Source organism: Neomonachus schauinslandi, chromosome 1 (genome assembly GCF_002201575.2).
Source record: "Neomonachus schauinslandi chromosome 1, ASM220157v2, whole genome shotgun sequence".
Lineage (NCBI taxonomy): Eukaryota > Metazoa > Chordata > Mammalia > Carnivora > Phocidae > Neomonachus > Neomonachus schauinslandi.
In genome coordinates this window covers 128,262,197-128,288,217 of record NC_058403.1, presented here as the reverse complement: position 1 = coordinate 128,288,217, position 26,021 = coordinate 128,262,197, and the positions used below count along the sequence as shown (strand labels likewise).

The 26,021-nt window shown below is 41.2% G+C and overlaps 1 protein-coding gene across 1 annotated transcript in view; it reads left to right on the top strand.

Moving 5' to 3' along the window:
• The first annotated feature begins 3,743 nt into the window (after nt 1-3,743).
• COL6A5 (collagen type VI alpha 5 chain) overlaps nt 3,744-26,021 on the top strand; it is an 87,253-nt gene continuing 64,975 nt past the window's right edge. Inside the window, exons 1-6 of the mRNA XM_021678788.2 lie at nt 3,744-3,810; nt 5,077-5,676; nt 10,581-11,213; nt 16,538-17,098; nt 20,321-20,875; nt 23,113-23,688. Coding sequence (XP_021534463.2) covers nt 3,744-3,810; nt 5,077-5,676; nt 10,581-11,213; nt 16,538-17,098; nt 20,321-20,875; nt 23,113-23,688 — 2,992 coding nt within the window. The remainder of the gene's footprint in view (nt 3,811-5,076; nt 5,677-10,580; nt 11,214-16,537; nt 17,099-20,320; nt 20,876-23,112; nt 23,689-26,021) is intronic.

Sequence of the window (26,021 nt, the reverse complement as noted above, 5' to 3'; positions counted from 1 at the left end):
CTCAGTTAACCCTGGGCTGGGTGCAGCCCAGTCTCACTTTCCAAATATACATCCAACCAGAGGAAGGATATATATACAACTCTGAATGTTTATTGATTCCTAAATCAGCATGGCTTTTTAGAGAGGCCTTCCTTTTATCCCTGACTTCTAATAATTTCCTCTTCTTGAAAAACATTACTGAAATATGGAGCAAGGAGTTAAAACAAATTCTCTCCTCCATAGACAATCTATATTAATTGATTGGAATATTTAACATCATTAAAATGGCAATATTGGGGGCACCTGGGTGGCTCAGTTAAGCATCTGACTTGATTTTGGCTCAGGTTATGATCTCAGGGTTGTGAGATCGAGCCCCTTGTCGGGCTCTGCACTCAGCAGGGCATCTGCTGGAGATTCTCTCCCTCTCCCTCTGCCTTGCAACCCCCTGCTCATGCTCTCTCATGCTCTTTCTCTCTCTCTAAAATGAATAAATAAGTCTTTAAAATATGAATAATAAGGGCACCTGGGTGGCTCAGTCAGTTAAGCAACTGTCTTCGGCTCAGGTCATGATCTCAGGGTCCTGGGATCGAGCCCCGCATCGGGCTCCCTGCTCCGCGGGAAGCCTGCTTCTCCCTCTCCCACTCCCCCTGCTTGTGTTCCCTCTCTCGCTGTCTCTCTCTCTGTCAAATAAATAAATAAAATCTTTAAAATAAAAAAAATAAAAACAAATAAAAAATGAATAATAATACTGCACAAATTTATCTATACATTGGAGGCAATCTCTATAAAAATTCCAGCTGCCTTTTTTGCATAAATTGACAAGGTAATCCTAAAAGTCATTTAGAAATATGTGGGGCCCAGAACAGCCAAAATAACCTTGAAAAAGAACAAAGTTACAGGACTCACATTTCCTGACTTCAAAACTTCCTACAAAGGTAGAATAGTCAAGACTGTGTGGTACTGGCATAAGAATAGACATATAGATATAAATGAAATAGAATTGGGAGTCCAAAAATAAATTCATATACTTATGGTAAATTTGTTTTTGTGCATACCAAGACAACTCAATGGTAAAAGAAAAGTCCTTTCAACAAACGGTGCTAGGACAATTGAATATCTATATAAAGAAGAATAGAATTGTATCCCTACCTCATACCACCCACAAAATTAACTCAAAATGAATTGAAGACCTAAATGTAAAAGCTAAAACTATAAAACTCTTAGAAGAAAACATCAGAGTAGATCTTCATGACTGTGGAGTAGGTAATGGTGATTTAGCTAGGACACCAAAAGCCCTAGCAACAAAAGAAAAAATAGATAAATTGGACTTAATCAAATTTAAAATTACTTGTGCCTTAAAGACAGCCTTAAGAAAGTGAAAATACAACCCACAGAGTAGGAGGAGCATATTTGCAAATTATATTATCTGATAACTGTCTAGTATCCAGTATATATAATGAGCTCTTATTACACACGAAAAAAAGAGAAATAACCCAGTTAAAAATGGGCCAAGTGTTTGAATAGGTGTTTCTCTAAAGAAGGTATACAAATGACCAATAAGTAATTGAAAAGATGCTCAATGTCATTCATCATTAGGGAAATGCAAATCAAAACCACGGTAAGATACCCTTTTACACCCACTAGAATAAAAAAAGACAGAAAATAACAAGTGTTGGTGACAATGTAGAGAAGTTGGAACTTTTATTCATTGCTGGTGGGAATGCAAAATGGTGCAACCACTAAGGAAAACAATTTGGCAGTTTCTCAAAATGTTAAACATAAAGTTACCATAAGACCAAAAATTCCACTCCTGGGAATCTACTCAAAGTATTTCCTCAAGAAATGAAAACATGTATCTACACAAAAATTTGTACACAAATATTCATAGCAGCAATATTCATAATAATAGAAACAACTCAAGTGTCCATCAACAGAAGAATAGATTTTTTTAAATGTTGTATATCCATACAATAGAATATTAGCCATAAAAAAGAACGAAGCACTAGTACATGTCACAACATAGATAAATCTTGAAAACATATGTTAATGAATAATTCCAAACACAAAAGGCCATATGTTATATGATTCCATTTATAGTAATGTTCAGAACAGGCAAATCTATAGAGAAGAAAGTAGATCAGTGTTCGCCAGGGTCAGTTGGAAGGGGAGGATGGGGATTAACCACTAAGTGGTATGGGGTTTCTTGTGGGAAGGGGTCAAAATGTTCTGGAATTAGTGATAATGGATACAAATTCTGTGATATACTAAAACATTGAACACTTTAAAAGGGGTAAATCTTACAGTATGCAAATTATATCTCAATACTAAAATTAATGAATAAGTAAAATATATGGTATTTTAGAATATGATGAATATAGATTTAAAAGTCATTGTTGACATGATTCAGCCACTAACTACTGGGGAACCTTGTTAGTAGCCATCCTTAGCAAAATAAGGGTTTAGTCTAAATGATCTGTTGGGTCTCTTCTAAATCTAGATTCCAATGATTCTTTCAATCTTCCTTAATAATCATCAATTTCAAAAGAAATGCTGGAAAAGTCAACTCTAGAAGAAAACCCAGCCCTTATACCTTTGGTATCTCACTTAAGGCAGCTCTATTTTTGCATATTGGTCATTTGATCTCTTTTCCTCTTTATAAAGAACAACTCTGAATTGATGGAATTTCTAAAAGATTGTAATGTCCCCTGAAGATTTCTGATTGATTGTGAGCTGCATGGAGAGAAACGCAGAGCTTAAGTAATTTGTAAAACTGAGTATCTCTGTAAATGCGAGAACAGTTTTCACAAGGGTTTCATGAGGGAAGAGACATGAGGGGCTGCCTGGGTGGCTCAGATGGTTAAGTGTCTGCCTTCAGCTCAGGTCATGATCCCAGGGTCCTGGGATCAAGCCCCATGTTGGGTTCCCAGCTCAGCAGGGAGTCTGCTTCTCCCTCTCCCTCTGCCTCTCCCCCTGTTTGTGCTCTCTCTCTCTCTCTCAAATAAATAAATTAAATCTTAAAAAAAAGAGAGCGAGAGACATGGATAGTCATTGGCTTTTTTGAGCCAAGGTGTGAACACACACAATAGTCATTGTCGACATGAAAATAGAAGGTTAAGGGGCCACCTACGTGTCTCAGTCAGTGAAGCCTGACTTTTGGTTTCAGCTCAGGGCATGATCTCATGGGTCATGGGATCGAGCCCTGCATTGGGCTCCATGCTCAGCGGGGAGTCTGCTTGAAGATTCTTTCCCCCTGCCTCTCTCCCCATCGCCCCTAAAATAAATAGATAAATCTAAAAAAAAAAAGAGTAAAGAATATGTGATTTGTGAGGACACAGATTTCATATGACACATATGTATGGTGGTTAAGAGCTTGGACTCTGCAGTCACCTTGTCTGGGTTGGCTTCCTGGATCTACCACTTACCAAGCCACTCTGTGCTGGTTCCTCATATGTCAAATGGCCAGTGTATTTGTCCCTCCCCGTAAGACAGTTGTGAAGATTAAATAAGATGATACTCATAAAGCACTGAGAAAAGTATCTAAGCCATGGTGAGGACTCAGCAAACAGCATTCTCTGTTTACAGTATATACTCCAAATGCTTCATGAGCATTTTAAACACACCTGGCATTACTTGACAGGTACTTGTTCAGTGAATTGCATTCTAACCCCGATTCTCCAGTAGTTACTTCTTGTTATACAATGAGATTTTTCATATTGTACATAACATTTTTTACAGAATAAAAGCAAGAAACCGTCATTAACAAAATGAAGATCCTGCTAATTATATTCGTCTTAATCCTTTGGACTGAAACATTGGCAGATCAGAGTCCAGGTACCGGTATACTTTATGTTTATTATGATTTAGGAAAAGAGACATTTTTATGCCTTAACTAACATTCATTTTAATACATAGAAACAAAGGATTTATTTGTTTACTTAAAAAATCAAAGCAGACAGCATTGATTGAATTGTAGTTGGAGGCATGCTATGTCAAGTAAACTTAATCTCTCAAAGGTGACAGAAAGCCAGGGACAAAAGCATGAATTATGCTACACCTGGCTAGAAGAACTTTAATTATTCATTGATTTGCTTAGGTCCCAATGTTCCATGTCTCTGTGAATAGAGTCGACTCATTTGTTTTGTAGGTCAGTCTGCATCCTAGGATTTCCTGATAAACCTCTGAGTTACTTGGAGAGAGAGAGAGCAATTGTTAGGCATTTACTAGCACATCACTAATTTTCATCATGGAGGTGGCCAGCTGCTAAAGTGGATGCTGGTGGTGCCTCCCTTGGGCCCAGACTCTCTTCATCAGGCTGGTATACTGCTCGCCCCCCACCCTACCTCTGGACCCAGCTGCTGTGACTATTGCCTGTAACAGCTAACAGACATGGCCCACTTTCTCAGGAGACTTGCTCTTGGCTCTTCTAGAGTCAGCTAATGCAGGAGATTGTGCCCATAGCCCTCCGCTCCTTCCTGCAATTCCTAGGGATGGTCTGCAGCCAGTGACTGACTGAGAGAAGAGTATAACAAACTGGCTCTCTTGCCTCAGAGAGTGACATGCTCCAGAGTCCTCTCAGATCAGGCAAATATGGTGCTTTGCTCCTCTCCTACTTCCCTTATCTTTCTTCCCCTCAGTGAAGCCCCTGCCCCCCTAGTCCCTGTCTTAGATCTGCTTCTAAACTCTCCAACCCGATACCTGCTTACCTGATATGGTTTCTAAAAGTTACGCTTTTTTTTTTTTCCCTAAAAGTTACTCTTAATCCACAGACCACTTGGGGGGCTTTCTTATTTATTCTTTAGTATATTATCGGAGTTTGGGGTTCCACAACCAAAAAAAAAAAAGAAAGAAAGAAAAAGTCTCTAGTATAGAGTTGAGAAAGAAAAAAATTATTGCTTCATTTTACAAAAGTCCTCTTGTTTGATATTTTCACAAAAACCAGTACAGTTTCTTCTGTTTGACCTCCAGAAGACATTTTCCTTGGGATTCTGAGTTACTCTTAACCGAGGACATAATCTCAAATGAGTATTGTGGTCTCAAATGTAAAGGCTGAACCAATCAATCACCTTGTTTAGGTTTGTTGTCATTTTATTTTGATAGGGCCGGGCCCTGAGTATGCAGATGTCGTGTTTCTGGTGGACAGCTCTGATCACCTGGGAACTAAGTCCTTCCCGCTTGTGAAAGCATTCATCAACAAAATGATCAGCAGTCTGCCCATAGCGGCCCACAAGTACCGCGTGGCCCTGGGCCAGTACAGCGACCAGCTCCACAGTGAGTTCCAGCTGAGCACCTTCAAGAGCGGGAACCCCATGCTGAACCACCTCAAGAAGAACTTCAACTTCATTGGCGGCTCCCTGAGGATTGGCAACGCTCTCCGGGAGGCCCACGGGACCTACTTCTCTGCACCGGCCAGCAGGAGGGACAGGAAGCAGTTTCCCCCGATTCTGGTGGTCCTGGCTTCCGCGGAGTCTGAGGATGACGTGGAAGAGGCCTCCAAGGCCCTGCGGGAAGACGGGGTGAGGATCGTCTCTGTGGGGCTGCAGGATGCTTCTGAGGAGGAGCTGAAGGCCATGGCCACCGCTCAGTTCCATGTCAAGCTCCGGTCGGTCAGGGACCTCGGGGCGTTTTCCCAAAACATGACACAGATCATCAAGGACGCCACCCAGTACAGGGATGGAGCCGCCCCTCCTGATATAGAAGGTAAGGAAGGCCTGGGTCCCATGTAGGCAGCTCTGCGCCTTCTACCCTCATCTCCTGCGGCTTGAATCCTAGTTTTGGTGATTCGCCACACTGAAGTCCTGGACATTTCTACACTTTCCTGTCAATTCCAACTGCCGTGTCTGCTTGTGTCTTTTCTCTGACGGGCATCCTCTTGCACTCCTTTGTCTTCTTACAGCTTGGATAACTCCTGACATCATTTAAATCTCAGCCCTATAGTCTTATCCTGTTGGAAGGCTTTCCTTTCAAATTTCTTCTGTGTGCCTCATAGTTCCCTGTGCATGCTTGGTGACAGAGGCACCTTCCAGAGTGAATGATTACTCCTTTCTGTATTGGTCCCCTCCACCAATGAACTGGTGGCATGTTGAGGGCAGAAGTGGGCACTTACATGTACCTATGTATTCTCCAGGCCTACACAGTGCCTGACAATGAGCTAGCATTCTATTTCTTTCTTTTTTTTTTTTGTTTTAAAGATTTTATTTATTTATTTGACAGAGAGAGACACAGCGAGAGACGGAACACAAGCAGGGGGAGTGGGAGAGGGAGACGCAGGCCTCCCGCTGAGCAAGGAGCCCGATGCGGGACTCGATCCGAGGACCCTGAGATCATGACCTGAGCCAAAGGCAGACGCTTAACGACTGAGCCACCCAGGCGCCCCTAGCATTCTATTTCTTAATGAGCGAATAAATGGAAGTCTTACAGATGAAGAAAGAAGTTCTGAGTCTGTTCTCTGGCCCTCACAGTCCTGGCTTGGTGTGAGGCCCGTGGTGAATGCTCCATAAATGCTTGTCAGCTAATACAGAGTGACACTAAATGGGAAGGATAACTTTCAGATGAGACCAGGCAGAGAGGAGTACACCCTCGGTTGTACAGTAGAGCCACAGTGGGCTACGGTCTTGAGCCCTCCATCTGCTGTGTTGGCTTATCCCCTCCTGCACTGTTTCTTTCTCCTTACACATGAAATCTCTCTAATGAGTGTCAGGACCTGCTAAAGCCAGGAGTTTGACTCATTCCCCCTCTCAGTTATGCAATCATTTTGTGCTTGTATTTTCTACATCTAAGACACATTTTTCTCCCCACATTTTAACATTTTTTATATTAGGATGTGTCTTGCAATAATGCTATTTTTTTTTCAATTTCTAAGAGCTGCCATTAAATAATAGCATACTTGACAGTAGACTGGATCTTCAAATTGAATATTGGAAATATTTCTGACAAGCTCATGGGTATGAACGAGACCCATGAATAGCTCAAATTGAACTGACTGAGCACCCTTTCTTGTATAATGTAGCACCTTAGCTATCACATCCCCCAACATAAAATTTTCCCCAACTTATTTTCTGAGAGCCACCAAGAGTTTCTCATGTGGCAGCACAGGCCCTTCCTCTCAGGCTCCATCATCCACGTTGATGCCTGTTGTGTGCACAGCTGCTTGAGAGCAACACCTTACTTCAGTTACTGCAGCTGGTTTCCCTTGGGGGATGCTGTTTCTCGGCTTTATCTCTAAGCAGCCACCCATCAGAGCTACCAGGTGCCACATCCGCCTTCCCATCAGCCTCTGGACATCCCTGTTTTTCACACAGAAATGTAAAAGACCTCCTTCTCATCCGCTTGCCTTCTTGATCCCCTAGGCCAAAAGGAGGAATACTTATGACCCCATGACTTACAATGTCTCACATGAAAAATGCTTTATTATGTCTTAAGTGAGTGCTCCATGGAGACCTCAAAACAGAAGACTCTTGAGTACAAATAGTTTACTTGGCAGGTGATCCCAGACAGCATTAGGAAGAAATGGGTAAACTGAGACCGGAAGCTGCCCATGCAGTGTTGATGATCAGCCAGTGCACAGCTCCAGAGAGGCACTCAGTAAGTGTGCCATACTCATGAGAGGCTCCCACCATTCTCTCCAGAGTAAGGTAGAAAGAGTTCCTGGCAAAATGGATTTTCTTGGCTGCCTCTGCACTCAGTTGGTAATGATGGGCCATTCTGAGCAGGTACTATCTAGTTCTAAGACTCAAGGAAGCCACCTGGTGTGGTACAAAGTGCTCTGAACACAAGGTCAGAAGACCCAGACACTGCCACTAGCTGGCTGTGTGAACTTGGGGAATTGATGTCATCTCTCTGAGGCTTGCATCAGCATCCTCATTTGTAAGTGGTGGGAGCTGGGATGACCTTGAAACTTCCTTTCTGCCCCACCGTTACTGATTCCATGGCTATAGCTATGACCTGGTTTTTTAGTAGGACCAGTTCAGGCCTTAATAACATATAGATACTAACATATCATAATAAAATAAAATTTAAAAATAATTTAAAAATAAATAAATAACATATAGATTCCCTGAATAATAGGAAGTTTATTTCCCTTTAGCATTATAGGGCTGCTGATCAAGGTGACCAGCTGTCTCTCCTCTATTCAGATACTTGGGTTGGTGGTGGCTCTTCTATTTTCACGTATGACTTCCAAGGTGCCCTGGGAACTGTGACTTCTGAGGTGCCCTGGGGATTGCTGTATAGCTGGTGGGTGGGGAAAAAAGATGAAAGATCACTCATGGGAGGGTTTTGTGGGATAAGCTTGGAAGAGACACACATTAGTTTTGCTCACATTTCATTATCCAGATTTTAGTCCCATGGCCACACCTAGCTGCAAGTGAGGCTGGGAAGTCATGTCTAGCTCTATGCCCAAGAAGAGGAAATGGGTTTTACTGAGTGTTTACAAGGTTCTACCACAGTTAGTGTTGCTCCTGAGGCACCAGGAAATCCCTTTCCTTCCACTCTCCTGATCTCTCACTCCTGCTGCCTTGGAGAAATAGCAAGTTCGTATGATTTATGTTCTTTTTCTTTCAGAGAAGAAACCCTCCTGTAACCCTCCACTCTGGGGACCTGGGAGATCCTTCAACTGTATAGGTGGCTGCTTAGTCTGTGCTCTGAAGGACAGTAGGATTTTACCACCTTCTTAGAGGGTTCTGTGTGCTGGTTGTGCTTCTCACCTAATTTACTTCACAACAATATAGTACAAGGTTTTGCTTGATGGGATACTATCCTTGCCTTTAGAGGTTAAGAGTAAGAACTTCAGAGTCAGTGAGGTCTGGATTCAGACTCTGGCTTGGCTGCTAATGGCCTTGAATAAGTTATTTAACCTCTGAGCTTCAGTTTCCTTACCTATAACGTGAGGATAGTAGTGCCTACCTTGATATGGGTGAGATGGCTTGTATGGCATTGGGCACACCATTTACTGTTATTCATAGTAATAGCTATTTGCAAATAAATACTAACCCGAGTAGGTCATGCTGGGAGTTTGTTTTAGCTAACTGCGTGGGGGTGAAGAGCACATTGATAGATTTATAAGAATTATTTTTAATTTGAGTTCTCACTAGGCACCAGGTACTGGAGGGATAGAGATAAATAAGACATATCTTCTGGTTTCTAGAGCTCATAATCCTAATGGGTAGCTGTTGGCAAGACTGAGCTTATCTCTTGGCTAAGCTTTCCACAGATATCATTCCTCCACCTGTGCCTGGAGTAGGCATTTTCTGTACATACGGTGTACTGTTCCCTGAATTCCAGAGTTATACAACCAATTGCATACCTGGCATCTTCAATAATATCCCAAACTTATCATGACTGAAATGGAACTCTTGAATCCCCCTTGCAACTTGTTCTTTCTGCTGTCTTCCCTGTCTTGGAAAAAGATACCACCAATATCCACTCAGTTGTTCATGCCAAAAACCTATTTTTCACCACTTCCTCTTTGTCTCTTAACACTAGCATCCAATTTATCATCAGGCCCCTCTCTGTTCTACCTTTAATTCATGTATCAAAACTACCCTGTTGTTTCATCTTACCTGCTATTATCCTTGTCCAAGAAACATGATCTCTTTCCTGGACTAGGGCAATTGTTTCCTAATGGATATCCCTGAATTTGTTATCTCTCCTCAGCAACTGGGATGATATTTTAAAGATCGTGCGACTTAGGAGCTGCTTCTCTCTGGCCTCATCCATCGTTGTTCCCCTCACACACTGTCACCAGCCACTCTGGTCTTCTTGCTTGTTCCCACCTCCTCCTGTTCCTTCTGCCAGAATTCCTCTTCCTTCAGAACACGTGGCTGAATCCTTCTCTTCGTACCTCAGCCCAAATGCAATCCTCTTAGAGAGGCCTTCCCTGACTTCTTTTTATCTCACGTCAGTTAGTCCTCATCCCACCTCCCCAGAATAATAACTCAGTTGACTTACTTGTTTTAGTTCCTTGTGAGCACTGAAATAATATAATCTAGTTATCTGTCCTCCCCATAGAATGTGAGCTTCCTGAGGTCAAAGATATTTCTGTTAACCCATCCCTGCCTAGCACTTGAGAGTGGTGGTGGACATGGAGGTGGTGATGGTGGTAGATATGGTGGTCGTGGTGATGGTGGGGGTTGGTGGTAGTGATGGTGGTTGGGAATTGTTGTTGGTAGTGGTGGAGGTATAGGTGGTGGTTGGTTGTTGATGTTTGGGGTGATAGTGGAAGTGGATGTGGGGGCATTGGTGGGTGGTGATGGTGGTGCAGGTGAGAGTAGTAGTGGTTAGTGGTGGTTGGTGCTGGGGTTGTCATACTGGTGGTGATGGTGGTTTGAAGATCATGATGGTGGTGGTGGTGGGGAGTGATAGAAAAGTTGGTAAGAAGCATTTTTCAGAGAAAAGGAACATTATTGCAAAGACTCTGAAGTCAGTGACCTTGTAAGTCCTGTTCAGAATTTCTATCTGTTGTTTATTAAAAGAAAACAGTGCTAACTACATCTGTCATGACTACCTCTATTTTCACTAATGCCTTTTGACAATCTGTAAAGTGCCTTCCTCACTCTGGGCCAGTGGTTTGTACTAATCCTCATGCTTTTTTTTTCTCTCCATATTTCCCTTCCCAGTGGCCTGTCGGAAAGATTCATTAGCTGACGTCATGTTCCTAGTGGATGAGTCAGTTGGCACCAGACAAAACTTAAGGAACCTGCAGAATTTCCTGAGGAACATTGCCACCTCCATGGATGTGAGGTACAGCTGCACACGCCTTGGACTTATGAGTTACAGTGATAGAGCCAAGACTATTTCCTTTCTAAATTCAAGCACAACCCAGTATGAATTTGAGGAGCAAATCCAGAAGCTTTTTGTCCAGGCTGGGAAATCCAATGCTGGGGCTGCCATTGAGAAGATGAGGCTAGAAGCCTTCTCAGAGTCAAGTGGCAGCAGAAGGGCCCAGGGAGTGCCTCAGATCGCAGTCTTGGTCACTCACAGACCATCAGCTGATGAAGTGCGTGATGCCGCAATACAACTTCGGCTGCAGGATGTGACTGTATTTGGTGTGAACACCCAAGGGGCTAACAACACCCAGTTAGAAGAAATAGTGTCTTACCCTCCGAGACAAATGGCTTCCATGCTCCAGTCCTATGCAGACTTGGAAGCTTATAGTAAAAACTTCCAGAAAAAGCTCCACAATGAAATTTGGTCCCAAATTTCTACTCATGCTGAGCAAATGGACCTTGACAGAACAGGTATGTTTAAAAAAAAAAAAAAAAAAAACCTTTTCTTATTATAAAAGTAATATGAGTAGTGGCCTAGAGTAGGGGCAGGAGTGAGGACTGACTGTAATGCATGAGGGAACTTTGGTAGTTAGGGAAATAGTCTAAGATTAGATTTTGGTTTTGGTTGCAGAACTTTATAAATTTACTAAAAATGATCAAATGATTACAAAGGGTGAATTTTTTAGTGTGTAAATTGTACCTCAATAAAATGTAAAAAAGTAATATGTGTTAATTATAAAATAGTTTAATAATATTGATGAACGTGAAGAAAAGAAAATCATTTATAATCCTGTCTTTCAGATAAAACCATTTTTAACATTTATTTCTCATGTCTTTTGGTTTCTTCTCTCTCCCTACTACTTATGTACACACACACACACACATTTTATTTTTATTTATTTATTTACTTAGGAGGGGGAGGGACAGAGGGACAGGGCAAAAGAGAATCGTAAGCAGTCTCCACGTCCAATGTGGAGCCTGATTCAGGGTTCGGTCTCATGACCCTGAGCTCATGGCCTGAGCTGAAATCAAGAATTGAAAGCTTAACCTGCTGAGCCACCCAGGTGCCCACATACACATTTTTAAAAGATGGTATAGCATTGGACATCTTAGTTCTGTCCAACAGAACTTTCTGTGATTAAATGTTCTCCATCGGCGCTGTCCAGTAAGGCAGTCACTAGCCACATGTGACTATTGAGCACTTGAAATGTGACTAGTGTAACTGAGGATCTGAATTTTATTTAATTTTTCTGAATTTTAAATTTAATTTTAATTCAATTTAGTTTTGATAGCCACATGTAGCTGATGGCTATTGTATCATACAGTGCAGGAATATATAGTTGGGTAATTTGTATCAGTTACAATTACATTTGGGTGTGACCAATAGAAATAAAAACAGCAGTTAACCATGAGGATGAAACTATTTTTTCTGTTTCACAAATAAGTCCTAAGGTAGACAGAGCTGGTGTGGTGTACCAGTGTCAAGTCTCTTTCTACATTATTTTTTTTGCCATTTGTGGTTTTTATTCCCAGGATCATAGTCCAAGATAATTGCTCCCAGCATCACATTCATATGCAACAAGCAAGAATGATAAAAAAAGAAGGAAGTAGGCAGGCTTCCACCTTTTTCTTCAAAGACATTCCCAGAAATTACACATATCATTTCTGTTTACATCCCAGTGGCCAGAACTTAGTCACATGTCACACCTTTGTAAAAATGGAAGCTGGAAAATGTAGTCTTTATTTAGGGCTGCCAGTATCTTGGTAATAACTGGGGGTTTAATTAGTGTATTATAGGAGACAATAATATTGGGGATAACCAGTATTATCATCCTTACCCACTTTTCTGTCAACCTTGTATCATGAACTTCCATCCATTTCCTTAAATATTATTTTGCAACATTCTTTTTAAGTTGGCAATAAAATTCCATGGTATGAATGGAATATAATTTGTTTAACATATCCTAAACTGTTGGATACATAGGTCGTTACACATATTTTCCCCTTCTAAACATCTTGGATAATATCATCCTTGCACCTATATCTTTATGCACATGAGTATTTTTGCACTTCTTGATCTTTTCTATTATGTTTGTCTTCCATCATTCTAGTGAAGATATCCTAGTTAAGATGCACTGTGAATCTGCTATAGTTTTACCAAGCTCTTTTCAAAGGTACATATCAAGAGTTACTTGATGTGACTTTGTGTTTACCTAATTCTGAGATACCTGTTGTCTTCATACATTTCCTTTGTGGATAAAATGCTTCTGAACAATTGGAACTGGAATTTGGCAGAACTCACATGGAAAAGAATTGTAATCTTCCAATGGTATTAAAGGCCAAGTTTAATATTATTTATTTATTTATTTATTTATTTATTTATTTATTTATTTATTGGAGAGCGAGCGAGAGAGAAACAGCATGAGAGAGGGGAGGGTCAGAGGGAGAAGCAGGCTCCCCACTGAGCTGGGAGCCCGATGTGGGACTCGATCCCAGGATCCTGGGATCATGACCTGAGCCGAAGGCAGTCGCTTAACCAACTGAGCCACCCAGGCGCCCTAAAGGCCAAGTTTAAACTCAGACCAGTCGGTTGAAGGTTTAAGAATTCATCCTGGGCCAGCCCTGGATTTTCTGTGGCATGTATACATTACACACAGGAGCAAGAAACAAGTCCTCTGTTCCCTCCTGAGTGACCTGTGGGGGAATTCCCTGAGGGGCAGCCACTTTGGTCTAGTACTAGCTATTAGGGCACAGGAGGGATGTGTAGTGTGGTCTCTTTGGAGAGTTTACAATCATGTGACAAACAAATTATTATTTTCATTATAGAAATTCTAAATGGGAAGTTAGGGGGCCAAGGCTAGGGGCAAGGGCCATCCAAGGGGGATAGCTATTCTTCATAAGGCTTCGGTAGGTAGCTTTTTATTAATTCAGTGGCTCTCAAAAATTGGTACCTGACTCAGGTTGGGTTACTCAGAAGTAGATGCCAGAGAAGGCTTTGTGTGAAATTGATATATTAGAAAATATGCCCAGGGAAAACTGGAGATTGGTACTAAAGTGAGGGTTGGGACCAGGAAGGGAAGGATGATAAGCCAAGTCCCATGGAGGTTCAATTCTACAGGGCCATTCTAGAGACAGTGTAGGTTAAACCTTAGAATTGTCCCAGTCAGGGGGCAGTGTATCTAGAGAATTTATATTCCAGCACATGAGAGAATGTACATTTCCAGGCACTTCTTCAAGCCCCAGGCAAAGAAGGTTCTAGCATACTGAGTGCAGCCTACCCACAAGCAGACACAGGTGTGAGCCCTTGGAATGGGAGTGTTAGGAGCCAATGGGCACAGAAATGGTAGAGTTTGAGGGGATACAGGCTAAGTGCCAACAGTATCTGCTGCAAACTTATCAGAGTTTCCTGGGGAGTTTATCACTAATTCATTGGCCCAAGCCCTCCCCAAAACCTAATGAATCAGTCTCAAAGTAGGGCCTGGGCACTTGCATTTTAGTAAGATCCCTTATAAACTCCTGTTAGCGATGTTTGAGAACCTTGAACTTAGTGAATTTGCCATGGTCTAGAGTATGATGGCCAGCTCTGTAGTTTCAGAATGGTCAAACACAGAGAACCAATCTATATTGACTTAGTCACTGTAGCCACCACATCTGTCACAGAGTAGGTAGCCAGTTTTTTAAATCAGATTTCATTAAATCAAGGAGAGATTCACATTAATCAAACCAAGAGACTGATGTGCAGAAAAAGAGTGGCAGTTATATTTATGACGAGGACTATCACTGCCCAGGGGCCTGGACATACATGTCCTCTGAGAAGTACATTTTCTCCCTCTAGGCATGCATACTGAGAAACTAAATTGAAATCAAGATATTGCTGGAGGTTGCAGAATCAGAGCAATGGAATTCGTTTTATGATTGAAATGTCTAGTAACATTTAATTGGGTATTTTAAAGTCAAAATATACATCTCTCTCTCTATCTCTGCATAACCGTATAGGTGAGACCTTTGGGCCAGGCGACACATTTTTCTTCAACATTGTCCAAACATTTTGTGATGATGGCAATGTTCTGTATTTACACTGTTGGATATGATAGTCACTAGCTGCATGGGGATGTTAATCACTTGAAATGTAGCTAGTGCAACTAAGGAGCTGATTTTTGAATTTTATTGAATTTTAAGAAGTTTAAATTTACCTTTTAATAGCAATAGATGACTAGTGGCTAGTATATTGGACAGCACAGCTCTAGGTGGGCTAGGTGGGCATGGCCTTGGTTACCCACTGTGACTCACATTTTTTTTTCTCCTTCATTGCTGACCACCACTGTATTTATTCTGAAAAACCCCTGATTCTTCCTCATTAGGTAAATACATCACTCCATTCTGGTTGCTATTAAGTTTTGCTGGCCTGAGATTAATCCTATCTTTTGCAGATAACTGCTTAGCTTTGCCCTAATATTTTATGTATTGATTTCATAGTTTAATTCTCAGGTCCCAACTTATTTCCAGTATTTCTGATTTCATAAAGACCAACTCCCCATAGCCTGAAGTAGTGTCAATAGCTACAAGTTGCCAAAAAGCTGTCAAGAAAGCAAATATTGTGAAATGACTAAATTATCTTGTATTTTAAGATCTTTTCACGGACTCAACCAGATAATTACACAAATAACCTAAATTTTAAAAGTATGCTCTTTCTCCTACCCAATTTCAGTAATTGATAGAGTTGTAAATAGACAATTATTAAAGCATGTTTTCATAGAATCTACTTAACAAAGGAAGGAACATTGAGATCTCTTTTATTTAAAATTTTTATGTTGAAATCTTGTGATGTACCAGGTGTACTAGGTGGAAACAGAGAAGGAGGCAGTTTCTGCCCTCGTGGGGCTGACACTCTGTGGCAGGAAGCAGTCTGTGCTCATGAACAAATGGATAAGATAACTTCAAAAAGTATGGGTATCATAGAGAAAACAGAGAAAATAAGGTAATAGGATAGGCAACGACTGATGTGTTTTAGCTAGAGGGGAAGAGAGGGCCTTTTTGAAGAACTGGCATTTGAGTTGGCATATCCATGATGAGATAAGAAGGAACCAGCTATGTGAATATTTAGGGGGGAAGAATATTCCGGAAGAGAGAAGGGCAAGTGCAAAAGCCTTGGGGCACTTTCAAAGTACAGAGAGCAGCCCAGCATGGTTGGAGCACAGTGAGTAAGATGAAGAATTGCTGGAAATAGGGTCCGAGAGAAAAGCAGGGAGAAAGTGGAGGCCAGTTTTTTATTTTTAAATTCTAAATGCAATGATAAAACACTTAAGTAGAAGAGTAATATGATCTGGTTCTAGTTTTAAATATAGGGTTCTAGTTGCTCCGGGAAGAAGAAGTTATCGGGGAACTAAGAGCAGTAGGTCTTCTCCTCCATTCCATTTCTCAAGAAATGATAAGGCATAAACTGTCCAAAAAGTCATGTGTCAATACTAGAAAACAATTTAACTTGCAGCCTGGAGACTTGGGAATCTGGTCCTTCCTTTTAATTAACTGGCTGTGTGACCTGAGACAAAGAAGCACTGGGCATCACTCTGTTTCAATGATAGGATCATTGTTGTGAATTTCAAAGGAGAAAATGGGCATGAACAGGTTTGATGAAGTAGACAGACTCTGTGCAAATGATGAAGAGTTCTCATTCTCTAGAACCTTCATGGTCTCATGTTCCTCTATAAACCCTCTTGCAAAGTTCTCCCCAGAGTCTCTGTAATTAACAAAGAATGCATTTTCCACTTATTTTCCACTTTTTTTTTTTTTTGCAGGCTGTCTAGATACAAAAGAGGCTGATATCTATTTCCTCATTGATGGCTCAACCAGCATACAGAGAATACACTTTGAGCAAATCAAGGAATTTATGTTGGCTGTGACAGGAATGTTCAGCATTGGCCCAGACCAAGTCCAAGTTGGAGCTGTGCAGTATTCACATAAGATGAGAGTGGAGATTTATATCAGTGACAGTTCTAATGATGTGAACTTAAGAAATGCTATTTTGAACATTGAGCAACTCCAAGGCAACACCCATACTGGGGAGGCCCTGGATTTCATGCTGTCAAGAATAAAAGAGGATAGGAAGCATAGGACACGCAAGGTTCCCTGTTACCTCATTGTGCTGACTGATGGGAGGTCCACAGATGAAGTCCTGGAGCCTGCTGAGAGATTAAGGGCTGAGCAAGTCACCATTTATGCAGTTGGCATTGGGGAGGCTAACAAAGCACAACTCCAACAAATTGCTGGGGAAGAAGAAAGGGTTAGCTTTGGGCAGAACTTTGATTCTTTAAGAAGCATAAAAAATGAAGTTGTTCACAGAATTTGCACTGAAAAAGGTAAGCAAAACAAAAAAGGCTTTATTCTCTGTACTTCATTAGGTACTTTGGGCAGACTAATAGCTGGGCTGAGACAAGAAGTGATGTGACCAGTTGTATGGTTAACATTTTGCTAACTTCCTTTATCACCAGGGAAGGATTCAGCCCCTTTAAACTAATTGCCAATATTGGAAAATCCCTCTGTAGGCAGATGCCCTGAGGCCATCTTGAAAGTCATAAGTAGGAAGGTTGCTGAGAATACTGTGGCCTTGACAAAGCCCACTGGTGTGGTGTGTAAGAGACTCTATTCTGTGTGTGCACGTGTGTGCGTGTATGTGAGTGTGTATGTGCATGCGCTAATTAAAGCAGATGAGCACAGTGGAAAGAAAATGGGCTCTTGCTTTAGGATCCAACTCACTTTCCTACCTGACCTTCAAACTTCCTCATCTATTAAGCAAGGGTAACACCTACATCATAGAATCCTTATAGGTTTAGCATAATACACATCAACCATCATTTCTCTATTATGAATGCATATCTAGTACACATATAACAATTGCTTATTTTTATTTGTAACAGAAACACATATTTGCATTTTCATTCTGACTAAAAATCATGTAACAAAAGTTAGGAAGAACAATTTGCAAATTCCTCTACCTGATTGTGATTTCTTTTATTAGTAATAGCCACTTACTAATTAAAGATGATATGTGCTGATTGCTAGTATTAGCACATCATGTTAACTTATTGGTTAAGATAAAGGATGCTGGAGTCAATGAGTCAAAGTTCAAACCCCAACCTTATTAGCTGTGGGACCTTGAACGGGTTATATACTGTCTACCTGCCTTCATCCCTGTGTGCAGGCCTCTAGTGAAGCTTGAAGGTGATAATGCATGTGGAACACTTAAAATAATGCACGTGGGCACATAGTAACTGTCACATAAAAAGGAGCTATTGTAGAAGTCAGCTAATGTATTCACTGATGAGAAAAGTAAAAGAATTTTCACTTATTTGAACTTACAAAAGTGGAAAAGTTTTGGGATTTTCTGAGTCACTAAAATAAAAAAATAGATAAGCAATGCAACTAATGAATCGTTGAACATTACATCAAAAACTAATGATGTACTATATGTTGGCTAACTGAACATAATAAAAAAAAGGCAAAAAACAAACAAAAAAAAAACAAGAAAGAAAAATGGATAAGCAAATAAGTGGAGCTCACAGCAAAATTCCAAATCGCAATATTGTTCATTATTCTCCCCGTTATGGACAGTAGTTGGGTCTAGAAAAAGTACAAGAGTAAAAGTTCCCCAACGTTTCCTGGGGTTGATGCAAAGAAAAGTAAAAGGGTTCCAGGAAACAGAAAATAGATTATATCTCAGTCTTTCAAGGGAGACAGGCCTGGGCCAATGTGAGAAGGTGCAGTACATCCCCTGTGGGTAGTTGCAGGGCAGGTGCCTGAGCACTGGCACACCTGAGAGGAGACAAGCTATGGATAAGGAAATGAGCCATAAGATGGCAAACAGAGGCAGGGAAACGAAGGAACCAAAGCCCGAGGACCTAGAAAAACACTGACTAGTCTCAGAGCAGATGCACATGGAGTGAGACACAGTGTATTTATTGTTTAGGGGGCAAGAAAAGGGGCTGTAACAAAAAGACCCCAAACTACACAATGTAGGGTATTATTTCTCTTTTGTATAATGGTCCAGGGTGAGTAGTGGAGGTCTAGCAGAGAGGCTATTCCGTGCTCAACACATAGCTTCCATCTTTAGGTCAAAAGTGAAGCTCTGGTTCTCTTCACCTTGCATTTGTGGAAAGGGAAAAAGGGCCATATGAGCCCACCACACTCAATTGTTTTAATGTTAAGATCCAGAAGTGGGCGAGTCACTTCTCCTCATATCTATTGACCAAAACTTAGTCACAGGCCCATGTGTAGCTTCAAGGAAGGCTAGGAAATACGGTCTTTTCCTGGGCAATCATCTGTCTAGTTGAAACTATATTGACATGGAAGGATGGGAGACCAGATATTAGAGGACGGGAAGCAGTCTTGTCACAAACAGATATAAGGAGGTAGACCTTGTGAGTACTAAACCACATGTAAAAGTCTACTCCTTTCCATATGTTTCACGGAAGGGAGGCTTCCACACTTCACAGCAGTGGGGCCTTGCCAAGGCCACAAAGGTATTTAGTGACCTCTCTATTAATGACTTTCAAGATGGCCCCAGGCAGCTTGGGTCTTAAATGGTGGTTTTAATGTTCCCTGGTGGGCCTTACATAAATTATTAAAAAATAATAAGCATTGTTTTATTCTTCTTTGACTAATGCTAATTGTTTATTTTCAAATAGTATAGGATAGACTCTGTGAGTGTTGAGGGAAGGACTACTAAGAGAATGGCAGTGACAGCAGGTAGACCAAAGGGATAAAACTAAGGAGATACATGCTAACGACAATATATTTACATATTATATATAGAGAGATAGATAGATGTACTCACACATACCTGTACAATTAATTAGTAAACTGGATTTTTTCTATGGCTTATAGAATTTGGTCTTCAATGTGTACATCCATGTACATACGCATACATATGTATACAAAAATATGTCCATTTCCAGTCAGTAGCGTATCTACAAATTTTATATATAAATAAAGGAATAGTCCATGCTGAATGGATATGTGCTTACTAATGCACTTATTATCTCTAGTAAAAGTTTCTCATCCCAATTTTTAATATTGATTTATAATGTTTATCAAATCACTTTAAAATATCCAAGAAAATAATGGCATATAAAGATTGCTTAGAATTTTGTGTTTCTACATTATACATAAAACCCTGAAATAAAAGTCCCATGAGTGTAGGGAATTGATTGCTTTTTCTTGGATTCCTTTTTTTTGATCATCATTGCATCCTTTAACACGTAACCTGATACTTGGCATTTCATACACCTCAAGAATTATGAATAAATGAGTTACAGATAAATGAATGATGCATAAATGAATATATGCTTTGGAAGTTGCATTTTCTCTTTAAAACTTCTTGGATTCAGTGGATTTCTGATTCAGGGTTATAGTCAACAGGCCTCTACCCACAGCAGCAGATAAAATTTTCAAATGCGGTAGCAGGTGCTTGAGTTAATTTCTGATGTTTTCTGACTAATGCATTTATTTCTGTCTTAGTGTTTCTCTATATTCTGAAAATCATGTCAACCTGCCTCATTTCTGGTCTTTCTGACAACATGCAGGATGTGAAGACATGAAGGCTGACATCATGTTTCTGGTGGACAGTTCTGGCAGTATAGGACATGAAAATTTTGGAAAAATGAAAACCTTCATGAAAAACCTAGTAGCTAAGATTCAGATTGGTCCAGACAGAACTCATATTGGTGTCATTCAGTTCAGTGATAAAACTCAGGAAGAGTTCCAGCTTAATAAATACTTTACACAGACCGAAATTTCTGATTCAATAGACAGAATGTCTCTCATCAACAAGAACACTTTGACCGGAAATGCACTAACTTCTGTAGATCAATACTTCACCCCCGCCAAGGGGGGCCGTGTTATGGTCAAAAAGTTTCTTATCCTCATCACGGATGGAGAAGCACAAGATCCTGTGAGAGAGCCTGCTAAATTTCTTCGGGACAAAGGTGTGGTCATCTTCTCTGTGGGGGTGTTTGGCGCCAATAGGATGCAGCTGGAGGAGATCAGTGGGGATGGCAACCTCGTCTTCCATGTTGAGAACTTTGATGATCTAAAGGCAATAGAAAGCAAACTCATTTTTCGTGTATGTGCTCTCCATGGTAAGTGACACTGTTATCCTTCAGGACTCCGGGATGTTAGCTGTTGACTTCATAGGGTGAACAGTGGGTTGCACCATGGGCTTGAACTCTATCTGGACTTTGGTGTTAAGTTTTGGTCTTATTTATGTTGTATTAAAACACCTGTGACCTCCAGGGATATTCCAGTTTAACAATCTTGTCAGCCAGTTTGGCAACAGAGTAGTCTGGCTGTGAAGACTTCAAATCTATTCCAAAAAGTTCTCAGAATTTTCCATTGAACTTCCAACTCTTCACTACCTGCATACCTAGATTTTCCAGAAGAAATGTTTAATCCCAAATGATTCCCCAGAATTGTTTCTTGCCTACCTGCAATCATTGTCAAGTAGTAAATAACTAGAAATACAAATTCATCTTCCTTTTAGTTAAATCAAATCCAATATCCTAAGCATACCCTCCCCCCAAAAATCCTCTTTTTTTAAATTTTTTTATAAAGATTTTATTTATTTGTTTATTGGAGAGAGAGAGAGAGAGAGAAACAGCATGAGAGGGGATAGGGTCAGAGGGAGAAGCAGGCTCCCCGCCGAGCCGGGAGCCGGATGCGGCACTTGATCCCAGGACTCTGGGATCATGACCTGAGCCGAAGGCAGTCGCTTAACCAACTGAGCCACCCAGGTGCCCCCCAAAAATCCTCTTTATTTTAAAGATATAGTGTGTATTTTCATTCCTTCACCTTATTTTTCTTCACCTCTATCAGTGAGGTATTTTACATTTGCCTGTTCATGTATCTATCCCTTTGGAAAATTTTAATTTGTTACTTTTTAAAAATGATTGCTCAGGATCATTTTTATCTCACACAAACTGTAGTTCTTTTCAGATTGTGTCAAGCAAATCTTTAGTTTGAGTCCATCAACTTTAATAGCTCTTGGGTAAGAACTTGCTATAAATCCACACATAAGACTAAAAACACTTGTGCTTTTAAACCTACCACGGACCGTTATCTGTGTTTTGGATACAACTAAGAGAAAACATTGAAGTGTTGGTAAATTTGTTGTATGTTGTTCCCCTGGCAACATAAGACTTCCCTTGGACTATATTATTCAGAATTCTGTGTGAGAAATTTTTGCGAAGTTAACAAACAAAATGTCTTAGTGTAAACTCTGAGTTTTAGGCAGTGGCACTGCAATTTCTCTCATAACAGCTTAGTGTAAATGGCAATGATCCTCAAGCTCTGGGTAATGTTGAGACATTCTAAGACAGGTTGGCCTTAAGGCCACATCCTCACCTTTGAAATCCACGGAGCTCTTCCTGGTATTTCTTCATTTTGATAAACATAATGTTTATGGAGCATAAGATGAAATTTCAGCTGACTCACACATCAAATCGACTCATAAACATCAAGTCATGTCATTGCCCCAGGTTCCTACGGATTTAGTATGGGCTCATCCATAGCATCTTAGACTTGAGAATTTGAGACCTCATTGCCAGAAATAAGGATTGGAGTTACCATATGCAGGTAGAAAATGGAGAAAGCGAAATTGTGGAAGGCATGTGGTTAAGTTATATGGGGAAGAGGGAAGGGAAAGAGGGGAGAGAAGCCCCACCCTTTGGAGACCTTTCCAGAGTACTCACTTGACTTCCAATGTAGAGGAGATCTTGGGGCTGCGGGGAAGTGATAGGGCCTTAGCTCTCCCAACTACTTGGGGCCTTTCTGGGTTCTAATTCAGGAGGTGAGGGGAAGGAGTACAAATGAATGCAGAGAGGCATGGTGCACATGGGACAGTTTGTCTAGCAGAAGCTGAAAGGACAGCTGGCACCGGAGGGACAAAAATCCCAGCTGATACAGAGAGCCTCTGTGCTCTTTAAAATGGTGGGCCAGTTTGGCAAACATCAGTCATATCTCACCATTATATTGATATTGAACTACCTTCTGATGTTTCCATTCAGTTGAAAGTCTGCCTAGCAAAACACATCACATGTCCTAATGAAATATAGCAGAACAGAGTGGTGTGGCTTAAGAACCACCCATTGCAGAGTCATTGTCAAGTACAATGTCTGCAGAATCATGATCTGGGCAAGTTGTACATCACTGAGCCTCAGTTTCTTACTCCATAAAATGGCAACAGCCACCTCTAACAAGTGAGATGCAGTGTCTGGCACATAGAAGGTTCATGGCAGAGGTTAGTTTTTTCTCCCTTCTCAGTTGTCTGTGTAGAATACACTGCAGAAAGATTGTGATGCCTGTTTTCTTCTTCTTTCAGATTGTAAAAATATTAAAGTGTTGGACATTGTGTTTGTGCTGGATCATTCAGGCAGCATAAACACACAAGAGCAAGAAAGCATGATGGATCTAACTATCCATTTGGTGAAGAAAGCAGATGTTGGCAGCGACCGAGTTCGGATTGGAGCTCTCAAATACTCGGACTATCCTGAGGTTCTTTTCCACCTTAGGAAATACTCAAACAGATCCACAGTCACTGAGCACCTGAGGAGGCACAGGAACACCGGAGGGAGTACCTTTACTGCCAGGGCTCTAGATTACACAAACATAATGTTTACGGAGGAATATGGCAGCCGCATCCAGCAAAACGTGAAGCAGATGCTGATCATCATCACCGATGGGGTGTCCCATGACCGAAATCTGCTCAATGAGACAGCACTGAAATTAAGAAACAAAGGCATTGATATCTACGCAGTGGGTGTAGGACAGGCCGACCAACTTGAACTTGAGGCTATGGCAGGGAGTAAAAGCAATACATTCCATGTAGATAATTTCAACAAACTGAAAGATATTTACCTGCCTCTACAAGAAGGAATGTGTAGCAATGCACGTGAGCGTAAGTGGTGATTTTCAGATCATATTCACCTTACCCCATTTCAGGACCTCTTGTGCCATTCCATTAATGGTCTCAATGCAACCACTGAGCACCAGTTGCAGGCCAGACTCAGGGTTGCCTAATTTGACAGATAGACTTTTTTTTTTTTTTTTTTAAAGATTTTATTTATTTATTTGAGAGAGAGAGAATGAGAGAGAGCACATGAGAGGGGGGAGGGTCAGAGGGAGAAGCAGACTCCCCGCTGAGCAGGGAGCCCGATGCGGGACTCGATCCAGGGACTCCAGGATCATGACCTGAGCCGAAGGCAGTCGCTTAACCAACTGAGCCACCCAGGCGCCCTGACAGATAGACTTTTATCTTCAAAGATCTAGGGCTGTCTAAGTGGGATTATAGGCATTATCTAGGGCCATAGGAAGTTGAAGTAGTCTAATGTGCTTTTCTAGATAAGGGCCACTAATACAGATGGAAGGATATGGTAGTTCAATATGGAGTAGTGGAGGGACCTAAGCTGATTCTGTAAGATACCACTGGGGTAGGGTAGGCTGCAGGTATCACACTTGAGGAAAGTGTAAGATTTGCCACCTGAGCTCAAAGTGAGCAACGAATTCATCTCCTTGGTTTCAGATACTAGATGATGGTATTATCTTTAAAAAAAATTGTGACTTTTCCCAAGGCAGCAGGACCTTCTCAATTCTGCCTGTTCTAGCCTGCCCCTGGACTCCCACCCTGAAATTTGGTCTCCTTGCCCTTAGTCTTGCCACCTTCCATTCCATTCTGAACACTGAGTGATCTTCCTAACACACACTGGACTATTCATTCTCTGCTTACAGTTTACAATTTCTGAATTCCTGAGTTCCATCTAGCCTTGCCCACATCACCAACCTCATCTGTTGCCGCTCCCCACTTCACAATCTCTCCTGTCAATCTGAAATACCTCTGTAGCTTTGTATACAGCATTCTATCCACCATGAACACACCAGCCCATATTCCCTCACTACATCTAGTTTGTCTGTCCTGTTTCAACATTTTTTTGCCAGTTTCCTGACCCAATACCTGACAGTGATCCCAATGTGTCTCCCAGATTCTGCACCTTCTATTTCTCCTGGTGGTAGCACTGGACACATATTTGCTATTCCTTTATCTTTATCTGTCACAAAACTGACTTCCTTGGGCAGGCTTGGCCTCCTGTTTATCATTGGGTCCCCACCAAATCTAGTACACCACCAGGACTATAGTCTTTTCCTACAAAGATGGAGTCTGCTTTAGTCTCATCTCCCATGTCTACCTTTTGGAAGCAGATACTGAGGCAGAGTCTAGGATGCCTGGTGTTTATTAGGGATCCACACCTTGTGAAGGAAAGTGGGAAAGTAGGATGGGCAGAAGAAGTTGCACAGTGAGGCATGTTTGACAAAGCTCCAAACCTGGCAAAGAGCTCTGGAGCGTGTATTGCCCATTGGTGTTGTCCAGCATCAGACTAAGATGACTGGGTGGTTATGTCCCCTTCCCACTTAGTCCCCAGATGTGGGCTGCCCTGGGAAGGACACGGTCTTTTGCAAGACATCTCTCTGCAGTGAGGCTGACCCTGAAGGAGCTGACTGCCAGAGGCCCCCTGTTGACCACACTCCCACAGCTGGGCAGCAAATCCTTCCTCGAAGATCTATCTGGGCAGTCCATCTTTGTGTCTACCAGACTACCCTTAGAAAGAACTGTGTGGCAGCTGGCATTCTTTTGTCTCAATTGTTTTTAGTAATCACTTTAGTGCTGCCCCTGTCCCAGCCATTGCATTTGATTGTAAGTGAGGGTAGAATATTATCCCTGGGTTATGGGACATTTCACATTGGATTTCAGAGAGATGATCCTTTGCCCTGTTTACTAGCCATTAGCATTTGTCCCATTACATTTTAATATTTGGGTTATGATATTATAAAAAATTGCAGTAGAAAAAAATACTGGATTTAAAGATAAAAAGAATGAGGCAGTCCAGGTACCCGCTCCACTGTATAGCAATTGTGTATTCTTAAGCAAATTACTTAACCTCTGAATTCCATTTCTGTATCTATAAAATTATATTAATTCCTCATAATATGGTCATGAATATTAACAGTTATTGTATGCCAAAAACATTTTTAAAATGGTAATTCTCAACACAAATGGTAGTATTAATAGTAACAGGAATACTGACCATAGTACCATTACCTTGACTTGGGTGAACCTTCCAATTTGGGTGTGTCGGAGGGATTTCTAGCCTTTGCAATTACTTTTTAATGAACATATTCAAACTATTCAAAGTTCTTTCTCTAAGCAACTTTCAGTGTCTTTTCAAATGAATCACT